This window comes from Musa acuminata, chromosome BXJ3-8 (genome assembly GCF_036884655.1).
Source record: "Musa acuminata AAA Group cultivar baxijiao chromosome BXJ3-8, Cavendish_Baxijiao_AAA, whole genome shotgun sequence".
Classification (NCBI taxonomy): Eukaryota; Viridiplantae; Streptophyta; class Magnoliopsida; order Zingiberales; family Musaceae; genus Musa; species Musa acuminata.
Window position 1 is genome coordinate 6,503,474 of NC_088356.1, and position 10,462 is coordinate 6,513,935.

At 39.5% G+C, this 10,462-nt stretch overlaps 2 protein-coding genes across 3 annotated transcripts; both read right to left on the reverse strand.

Annotated features, from left to right (window-relative positions):
- Positions 1-381: 381 nt before the first annotated feature.
- Positions 382-6,260, reverse strand: LOC103993441 (histone H3-like centromeric protein CENH3). Of its 2 annotated transcripts, none has more exons than XM_009413514.3 (7): positions 6,086-6,260; positions 5,952-5,992; positions 5,828-5,864; positions 5,530-5,660; positions 5,295-5,369; positions 2,736-2,811; positions 382-697 (listed from the first exon to the last, which is right to left on the reverse strand). In XM_009413514.3, exons 1-7 carry the CDS (start codon positions 6,174-6,176, stop codon positions 645-647), a joined length of 504 nt encoding a protein of 167 aa, XP_009411789.1. In that variant the 5' UTR covers positions 6,177-6,260; the 3' UTR covers positions 382-644. The 2 variants fall into 2 exon arrangements, with proteins under 2 accessions (XP_009411789.1, XP_018685259.1); XM_018829714.2 differs by having other exon boundaries at positions 5,530-5,664; positions 6,086-6,226.
- A 964-nt stretch (positions 6,261-7,224) lies between these two features.
- On the reverse strand, positions 7,225-9,727 carry LOC135645175 (AP2-like ethylene-responsive transcription factor At1g16060). Its single transcript, XM_065163302.1, has 7 exons — positions 9,184-9,727; positions 9,027-9,109; positions 8,825-8,833; positions 8,659-8,747; positions 8,454-8,578; positions 8,270-8,346; positions 7,225-7,900 (listed from the first exon to the last, which is right to left on the reverse strand). Exons 1-7 carry the CDS (start codon positions 9,387-9,389, stop codon positions 7,395-7,397), a joined length of 1,095 nt encoding a protein of 364 aa, XP_065019374.1. The 5' UTR covers positions 9,390-9,727; the 3' UTR covers positions 7,225-7,394.
- Between the last annotated feature and the right edge of the window lie 735 nt (positions 9,728-10,462).

Consider the following 10,462-nt stretch of genomic DNA (forward strand, 5'->3'; position numbering starts at 1 on the left):
TTAACTCATAAACAATATGACTCTGCTATTGCCTGCTTTCCATTTGTAAGGATGATACGTTCAACAATTCAAACAAAGAAATAATTCAGAGAACCCCTTAATTATGCCACAAATAAAAAAGCGGAGTCGCTATTTGGCTCATCAACAGAGACTGCTATATCAAATTTAAATATACTCGATGTAATATAAACATGCACATGAAAATATTTGCATTGCCAAATACTCCTGAGTACTCCGGATGGACTATTTGATATACAAACAGCATAACAGACTTTTGTATTCACAAAAGATGAGTCAGATAAAGAGAAACAACAAAGGCTTCAGGTTATAAAGAAAATTAAGCAGCTACACCCATTTAGACCACTTGAGGATATATTTGCCTGATGCACTACTCATAATATCTCTGAATCTTTTACCACAAAAATATTAGAGTTTCACATATCAAGTATCTTCAGTGGCCAACCAATTAGCATTGAATGAAAAAAGAGTTTAGCAGTGGTCATGTGCAGATATCTAGTTACCATTCACACTTACATTATATTCAGAAGTCACTTCTCAAGGGAGAAAAAAGGCCTGATGAGGTTACAACATGTTTGTGAGAATAGAATCCAATTCTCACAACATATGGGTTAGTTTGGCTTGTTTCACCAATGTCTTCTTCCTCCTATTCGCCTTGCTAGATGGATATCTTTTTGCACTGCAATAAAGTAAAAGCCACCATAAATGGATGAATTGAAACAATGTAATTATGCAATCACAACAATGTAATCAATTCAGTTTGTTTGCAGGCATCAAAACAAAAAAAGAAATTGCACTTCCGATAAATGACAGGATGACAACCAGTACTGCAGAGATACTAAGTTAAGCCTTTTACAATTGATCTAATAATTTGTTAGGCTCTTCCTCACTCCAGAGATACGAAGTTAAATCTTGGTATTTTGTGAATAAAATGACTGTTAATACACTATATATACCATGAATCAAATCACACTGGGATTTTACACAACTGTTTTATAAAGTAGAATGGATCCTGATGAGGCCGGTCTTGAAACAAATTCTCTTTAAAATCAATTAAGGAACAGCATTTTTTATTTGGGTTAGAGTATAAGAGATCTCTCATAAGGCTATCGTTGTTTCTCACCGAAGTGGAGGCCACAAAAAGAGGAGAGGCAAGATTTCCACTTTTACTCCATTGTCTTTGTCATTTTTTTTCATTTGGATGCTGGCAGTAAGACTACCTCAGCATTGTGATTTCCTATGTGGCACCAATGGAATGTACTGTACCAGCTTATGGCCAAAATGAAGGGTGCCAGGTGGCACTTGAATCTTTGGAAGTATTAGTTCATGCCTAGGGAATCTTTGGAAGTCTTAATTCGTGCCTTGGCAATACAAGAGATTGAGTACATTATTGATTATGTATCACTATCACTATAACGAAGTCTTTGATGGTTTTCGTTTTTTTCTCTTCTTGTTTTGGCCACTGATTATACAGTAATAAGTTCCAATTATTATGTAGACACTGACATTCTGCAGTATACCAGTTGCCAACCTGAATTGATAATGTTGGCTCTAATACAAGTCTGTATCCTGTTTTTATTAGTTTAATTTGTGTACAAAAAATTTATCATGTAACATGCACCCTCAAATGAGCCTTGATGCATGTCTCTCCATCCTTAATCAATGTTACTGCATTAGAAAGATATTATATTTGTATATGCATTTAATAGCATTTTTTGCAAAAAAAAAAAAAAGTAGGAACTGTTTTAGGAGCATCCTTTTATAGTTATACTGTGGCTAAAGAAAGTGGTGTCATTAAGTTATATGCTCCTGAACATCTTCAGAATTTCTTTCTATATTGTAGTTATTTTGCTCTAGAGCAAACATGCGATTTCTAAAACTAATATTTTCATGATGCATCAGCGACAATTACCTGAACATCTTCAGAATTTCTTTCCATATTGTAGTTATTTCGCTCAAGAGCAACCATGCAATTTCTAAAACTAATCTTTTCACCATGCACTGGTGACATTAATCATAAGAGGAACCATACCTAGATTTAAGTTAATCAGAAAGGGATGAAAGGAATTAGAGGTTCAGGCATTCAGATCATAATGTATTTGCATGCGGGTGTTCACCAAGCAACTTCATGATTATCTGTTAGGAAAACAAACAATGTCCTATTCAAATAAACTAGTGAAGCAGTCTACTACCAGATCTTCATTCAATTCTATTTTGGTATGAGGAATTAGATTTTCCAGAACCAGTTAACGATTTATGGAAACACATTTATTAATCATGTCACTCCAAAGAATCAGTTGTGTGCCACTCCAATTTCCTTTATCAAATCAAGAAGACAACTATAGTCAATGACCCCAGCTCTGTAACAATATAACCTAAATGACTAACAAGGCATGTGCATGTTTAATTCAAAATATGACACGTTCTTTAGGGGGAAAAAGAGATAGTTGCTTTGTCTATGTATTTAAATTCACCAAGAACAGACAAGCAAGATATGATGCAAAGTATAAATCAACTTTCAAAAAGAAAATTTTCAGTTAAAGATCAACTTTCATTTTCATCAGTTAGACATCTTTACTCTAATTGCAGATATATAGTGGAACATATTACATAGAGGTTTTTTGGATCAAAATTCCCCTAAACAAAGATTGTTAAGTGATTTTCATCTAAGGAATTTGCTGCAAAAATAGAACCTTATTTCATGGTGTGTAACTTACTAAGGGTAACACGTTTTGCATGAATCGCACAGAGATATGCATCTTCAAACATTTCTATCATATGAGTTTCCGCTGCCTGCAATAATTTGGAAAGTTTTAAGTGAAATTCAAATGACGAATAAAACTGTTATAACAAGTTTATGATGTCAATTTCTATATGAATGACAAAAAGTAGACATCGGTTGCACAGAAGCCAGCTTAGATGAGCGAATCTTTCACCAATACGATAGCAGACCATATTACTTTCTGCCACAAATGGTAACTGCTTTTATGTTTTACAGTGAAAAACATGTCCAGCTTAAGATAAATCAGAGTCTTCACAGTGGTCAGTCTGTTTCACAACAAATAAATAAGAAAAGCAATTGAAACCTTGGATTGGTCCTCATGGACCTATAACCCTTCTCTAGTCTCTTCTGCTTGTGCAAATATCAAAACTGGCAGTTGAGCATGAATCTCAGCCAACAAGGTTGTGTTTAGTTACTAAATATTCGGTTGACACCTGCTACCAAACACTGTTTCACAAAACAACTGAAGGTGGCTATTTTTGCTAGTATGTGAAACTGGGCAAGTTCACCTACACATATAACCCATCCTTCCAAGCTCCAACTATTTTCATTGGCCAAAGACATTGTAACAATCTAAAATTGTGAAGGACAACAACTCTCAGGCATCCAATGACATTTACTACAAAAAGATTAGCAAACTAAGGCCAAGGCAACCACTCAAATTTCTCAAAGTTTGAGATTAACACACTGATGATGATAGGACTGTCACATAAAGCACACACAACTGAATATAGGAAATGGATGACAAAGAACAATTTTTAAGTTGGACATGCAGGTGAAAGAAAATAGCAACATATAATTTGTCACTAGATAAATCCTTTGCCCTATTTTTTTATCTACTCATTATTTATATGACACATGGATAGAAAACACTATCTAATATCCAAAAAAATTCCATGTTAGTCTCAACTAAATTATAAATGTTTAACACTAATCAACGAATACTAAAAAAAGGTTGATATGACTTAAATTAAGACAGATAAGCAGGACTCCAAGGCAACTCGATGCCTAACTCAGGTTGATCAAAACTCTGAACCAAACTCAGTATGTTTTAATGAGTTTCTTAGAATTTCTCACAAGTTATTGTACTCAACCAAGTTAAGAACACCAAAATCAATTATTTTTTAAGAAAATGTCAACTAGTATTAGGTTGACTTACTAGCCAATCATAGTTTTAATATATTAATTGAAGTGATGTTCTTAATTTCAAGTTGGGGCAACAGACTCCTACTCCTTTCTTTGATTGAGGCTTTGAACCATAATTGTGACTTGAATATGGCATTTCTTATATAGAAGTTCTTGTTCAAAAAAATTAGATTTAAGCAAGTAAGCATAAGCATAATCAGCAAACTGATGAAAGTAAAATACATAAGAAGTCAACAATGATCGAATCTTCCGAGTCAGTTAACTTTGATTCAAGATGAGGTTTTGAGTGACTTTGTTTACATTGGTTCAACGTATAACCCTTGTCCCCTCTTGAAATCTTAACATTGAACAACAGAGTCACATGGTCAAAACCATTTCATGTTGTTATTAAAGGCTCAGGAACCATATACAATTATCATCTGTTTATCATAATCATCAAAAACGACCATAATTATCGCTACAAAAAATGGTGATGTGACTTCTATTAAATTGAACTTATCTAAGAAATATATTGCTCTTTCCAGAACACATGTAGAAAACAATTAGTATTTCTTTTTATAGTCTTATCAACAACCAAGTTCATCAATCCTAACAGAATGTATGCTGTCAATCCATGATGCTGATGTAAAAGATCTGGATACTGAAATGTATTATCTAATCAAACAGATAGGTTTAAATGAAAAGTGAAATGCAATTTTTTAAGGAAAAACACAAAAAGGTTCATTGACATATTTGGGTTGTTAGGAATCAAGTTCAAGCAGGCACTTCAAGGTGATATATGGTACTACAGTCAGTTGTGGCCAGCTAATTCTGGTATCACTAACCATTTATATCTAAAGACAACAAAACTCAGGAAAGCTCTGGTGACAACCAATTGAAGAAAGCACAAAGAAAAGAGTACACTAATCCAAAAATGAAAAGCTTGCTACAGTTCAAGCACCATCAATCTAGAAATCTTAAACTGCAAGATCTTTTGGTGTATATGAATACACCCTTGCTCCCCTGAGTAGGCAAGCAACCCATCTGAAGGTGAAACAAAGTTGATTGCTTGTCAATAGACCTAGACATGAGCCAAATCTGGGGCCGATTTATTTGCATGTTCTGTGGACCTCAATAAGATGTTATCTCATCATGCTGATTATTCTTTGTGATGTAATTAGCGACCCAAATATGTAGGGATGGACCTTATATGATTATGATATTTATTTTTTTTTAACTTAGTGCCAAATTATATAAACAACTTGAGGTAATTATATTATTCATATATAATTTTGAATTAGCATTTTTGATGAAAATTTACAAGAAACTAGTGAACCAATGTCCCAAAGTGAAAATGAAGGAAAAGTACCTCTTGAATCGCAACCAAAGCTTCAGGGGTCCATCGGTTTACTTCTTTCGAGTAGAAATGAGTGATCTCCCGTACCTAGATCCACTGACAAACATCATTAGAAGTAGAACATGTAAACCTTTCTAAACCCAAAACCACAAGTCATCCCCAGAGCAGCATCTACGGAGCTTGGAGAACGTATTTTTTCTGCATTATTGTTGCAAAAGGGGAAAATACAGACGATGATGGTACTAACAAGTCTGACAAACGGAGCGAAAGGGATCAATAGATTCCACGTCTTCTGCAAATTCCTGATCTCGCGTAGCGCCACCACCCCCGGCCTAAACCTGCGCCGCCTCGGCTGCTTCTTTGATTGGCTCGGTGCCCCTGCCTCCGCCCAACAAAAAAAGGGAACCCTTTTCATTCAAATTCCGACCTCTTTTTCCTTTCTTTTTCCCCTTTTATCTAATAAGAACTTATTTGGTGTGCGCGTAAGAAAAAATAAATAAATAATCACATATAATCAAGCGCAACAAGTACGAAAAGGTGAAGACCTTGAGGCGCGTTCCTCGATCTGGTGGCCGTGGTTCTCTATTCGTGCGAAATATACAAGACAATCAAGCTTAAAAATCCAAAGAAACGAGGAAGAAGGAAAGAATAGTGAGAAGAGAAGCGCACAGGAGTAGCACCAGATGGCGTCGCAGGTCGATTCGCATCAGCTATTAACAATGAAAAGAGGCAAGGAAAGAGATCAGAAGAAATCTAACACCAACAAACCAGAGAAGAGAGGAGAAAAGGAGAGATGGGCGGACCGGGGGTTCGCTGCCCTGGAGACCGACCGAAATGGAAGCGCTTCCGAGGGCGAGAGGAGGACCTGTTGGACAGATGCTTCGTTCTCGCCATCACAGCAGTCTCCTCCCGAGAGAAAGAGAGCAGCGGGGCGAGGGAGAGGGGGTCATTTGGTACTTTTAGGGGATGTCACGGTTAGACCTGAGTCGATCCCTGGTGACGACGGCCCGAACACGGATCAAAATGCACACGCTCAAGCAGCGCTGGCCGTTCGATCAGGGATCGCGGTGAGACCATCCACGGCCTGGAGTCGACAATTTCGACGGAGGAGCAAAAGGTTTCCCGCCACATTTTCAAAAATGTGGCCGCCTCGGATTTGCCATGCATCGAACTTAAAGCTCGTATGGACCAATCGGGGAAGTATGCTTGTGCATGTAGATACATATATTTGTCATGCATCTCTCCAAGGCTTGATCACGGCTATCATAATTGATAAGGATCGATCGAGGATTAGGCTCTCACTCAATTTTGTTAGAGATGATGAAATTTACGAAAGTATAATTTGACAATACAATAAAAATAATAAAACAGAAAAATAAAATAGACAAGGACATCAAATTTATATGATTCGATCAATCACCTATGTCCACAAATGGAGGAAGAGCAAAACTCTACTATAAAAAGGATAATTATAAATGTCTTAGAAAAATATTCCTATGTCATAAAACACATGAAACTACTAAATAAAAAAACTCAAACTATAAGCTCAACATATTTTAACTAAGTATGAACTTAATAAAAATTAAATCTAAAATAAATAATTAGATTTTTGTGATGCGTATGACTTCAAAAGATCCTTATTTATAATTATAACAGGAGATAACAAGCTTGAATGTAGAATTTGTCAAACTAATAAATTTGTTTTTTTCGATTTGTCAAACTAACAAATTTGATTTTAGTATGGGATCATAGAACAGTAATTTGCGGATATTCCAGGCACCTGGAGCTAAATTTTCTCAGCTGCAGCTTCTTAGAGAAGATGAGATGACCTTTGATATTAAAAGGTCAAATTGTTCGTATATTTGGTATAGATTAACATGTGGATTACAGTAGTTCTGTACTAAAGATTTCATGAGCTGCACGCACAAGAAAACAAAAGAGGTGGGGAAAATGAAACAAGACATGCGAACAAAATGAACTCCTTTTCCTAAAAAGTTCAGAGGACCAGTACCAGAGTACTACTACTACTACTACCTGCACCACCTACCACAAAAGTCAAAGTTTTCCGAGTCCAAGTCAAAACACACAACAGTACACCCTTCAACGCGAATCCTAAGAACATATGCTAATTGGGGAAGCGTAGGAGACTGAGTTCATCTGACAAGAAGCCATTTCGCCAACCTCTTCAGCTTGCGTTGCAATCGAGATGTCCGCATTCCCTGCATCACGAGCCTCATCGCCTCCGCCACCGTCCGTGCCTTCGTTTGCCTCGGATCCTTCGAACAGGCACTCGATGTTGTCCTCGAAGCCGCCACCGTCCAGAAAGCCGTGCAGGTAGTCCGTCCGGTGGAGGCCGGCGTGGTGGTCCGGATAGATGCTGAAGCCGTGATCCATGCAAGGGGTCCAAGGGATCTCCATCATGCTCTCATCTCCTGGTGTTTGATCGATGAGCTCCTCGGATCTCTGTTCCTCCTGCGGCGGCTGTGGCTCGGGTTTCGGGAGGAGAGGCTTCTGCGGGCATTTCATGTAGCAGCTGATGTCGAAGTTGGTCACTGCGTTGGGGCCTCTGTACTCTATAGCAGCAAGATCGTAGGCTTGGGCTGCCTCCTCCTGCGTACCTACACGAGTACTGGTGCCATCAGGACATGATCAAACTATGATTGAGCTCGAAGCCATTGGATGGGCAGACTCAACATATGTTCTTATACACAGCGAGAGACGGTGTATAAGAAAGACGACGCACAGGAAGCCTCAGGTCAACACAGAACAAACAGGTGGGTGGCGGGGCCCCAACGCTGTAATTCGACTCACTGTCCACGTGGGGAGCACTTGAATAAGCAGAACACACGTGGATCTCACGTGCATCAACACCACGTGGAATCACGTGACACTTGCAGGTTGCATCAATGACGCATTATGTCTCGAACGAGACATGTCACCGAAGATTAAACGAAGGCAAAATTGGATGAAGAAGGCAAGAGGCGTACTGAAAGTTCCTAAATAGAGGTACTTGTTGCCGAGAACTCGGCCGATCCTGGCCTCCCAGCGGCCATTGTGATGATGCCTGTCAAATTGGGGGTGATTTGGATTAGATCGAGTGATAGAATCGACAATGTTCCTTCGCATGGTTGTTTCTTAGGACCAATTCGAGTGTGCAGGGAGAGAGAGAACCTGGCAACCCCACGGTACTTGGAGACGCCTCTCGAGAACCCGCTGCTCCTGCGCCGAAGCGAAGCCAAGTACTCTTCTTTGGACATGCTCTGCATCTGCTCGTACTCGTCGGCGTATGTCTGAAGCTGCAATTTTTGTCAGCAAACATGTATATTAATCCTCAATTTATCTTCGATTAAACATACATAAATGAGAATAAGCGTACAGGAAAGTTTAGGACTGTTTCTGGACCCCAATATTTGAGCGCCGCAAGATCGTAGGTGCGGGCCGCAGCCTCCTCGGCATCGTAAGCTCCTGTACCACATCGTCGGTCGTCCATGTTAACTTGCGGTGATCACCATCAACATGGGGGTTTGTGATCGATGGCTTACCCAAATAAACTAAGCGGAGGCAACGGAGCAGCATCGGTGGAGGAACCACATGCAGATCGAAGGACGGGATCCGAGTGGAAAGAAAAATGGGAAGCACACAAAAATTGTCAGCCCTAAGAATCGTATGAAGGCCGAATACAAAATGAATTAACAAACATCAGGTCAGGATTGTTAATTCTAATCTGAGAGATTTGTGTCGGACCTTGTCTTCCCTTCTTGTTCTGGATGGGGTTCCAGCAATGCTTGTCCCAGAGATGAGCTTCGAATCTCCCTGTCCATCGGTGCCTGATGAAATGCAGCATCCTAAATCAGGAGGAATGGCTCAAATCGAGAAGGGGAGCTCACCGGATTGGGCGTACCTTGTGACTCCTCTGAAGGCAGAGCTCCGCTTCCCGTTGTCGCCGCCATTGCCGATGGCAGTGGCCGGAGCTCTTTTGGAGCGCCTGGGTTTCTTGGGCTTGCTCACCTGAAGCACATCGCAGGAGGAGAATGTGGACGAGTTTGAAGAAGAGGAGGTGGAAGGAGATACAGGGAGGGGAGGAGGAGGAGGAGGAGAAGGTTTCATGTGGGTTGCTGCTGGAAAGGGCAGTGGTGTTCTTTGGGGGGCTGATGTGATTTATACTGGGGAGTGGGGTGGTTCAGCCTTTCGAGGGTAATGTTAGCTCGAAACATAGTGCTATTAACTCATGGTTACAGGTTGTCAGATGCGGCCAAATGGCTCGAGGGTCGGCGACGGGGTTGCATGGCTCTGTGTCAGAGTTCCAACACTTGGCCGAAACGCCCGCCATGCTGCCAATCTCTATGTCTCTGTGAATTGGAGGAGAGGGCTAAAGTGGGGGAGAAGTCCAATAAGCAGTGACCTAAAGGTCCTTTTACAAGCAGCTTTACCACATCACAAGGTAAATGCTTTGGGATCACTGTGACATGATTTATCTACCATGCATTTCCAGGACACATTGATACATACACTGCAGTTTTAGTACTCGTGAAGGATGATGAGTTATGTCAGACTAAATAGTGTCATCCATATCTACCTTTTCTCTTTCTGTAGGACAAACTTGTTGCTTTCTTGTAGGGTTTGATATTAGGTTGCCAGAAACAGAGCCAGGAAGGAAGGAGTTTTCGGGTTTTCCAAACAACTCATTCTTCTATTCTTCTGGAAGAATGAAATGGACCCTAAGATTAATAAGAAAAACTATGGTAGTTTAGAGTGACACTTTATCTAAGAGTAGATTAACATATTTCGACTTTAGCTCAATCAGGACAAAAGATCTGTGGAGGATGCAAGTAAGTCAGTCAGCTTGGCCATTGAATTACTGTAAGTGCTCTGTGGTGGATGCAAGATTGGATTTGCTAACCTTCAATCGGCTTTCTAGTGTTCTTTCTACTGTCATAGTATAGTTAGGAAATCTGAAGAGTTGGTGTTGAGGATTCATATCTATGCACAACATAAAGCTGGCAACATTTAACATGAATCTTAGAATTCTACTTTGCCCTTCTTATGGGCCACCTCCATATGTTATTATATACACTATAGCTATTCTCTTCTTGATTGTGAAGCATAATCCTTATTTTTCTCACTCCTATGGACTGATGATTTAGGATTGACTTCTTTCTAGATTTTGCTACATTGTTAGG

What these genes read in the sequence shown, in the direction of transcription:
- LOC103993441 (XM_009413514.3), bottom strand. Translation starts at nt 6,176, where the DNA reads ATGGCGAGAACGAAGCATCTGTCCAACAGGTCCTCCTCTCGCCCTCGG. An exon ending in CGCCATCTGGTGCTACTCCT is followed by an intron (nt 5,865 to 5,951) that starts GTGCGCTTCTCT and finishes TCGCACGAATAG; the next exon opens with AGAACCACGGCCACCAGATC. An exon ending in ATCGAGGAACGCGCCTCAAG is followed by an intron (nt 5,661 to 5,827) that starts GTCTTCACCTTT and finishes GGGCGGAGGCAG; the next exon opens with GGGCACCGAGCCAATCAAAG.
- LOC135645175 (XM_065163302.1), bottom strand. Translation starts at nt 9,389, where the DNA reads ATGAAACCTTCTCCTCCTCCTCCTCCTCCCCTCCCTGTATCTCCTTCC. An exon ending in GCCTTCAGAGGAGTCACAAG is followed by an intron (nt 9,110 to 9,183) that starts GTACGCCCAATC and finishes GCATTTCATCAG; the next exon opens with GCACCGATGGACAGGGAGAT. An exon ending in AAGTACCGTGGGGTTGCCAG is followed by an intron (nt 8,347 to 8,453) that starts GTTCTCTCTCTC and finishes CCAATTTGACAG; the next exon opens with GCATCATCACAATGGCCGCT.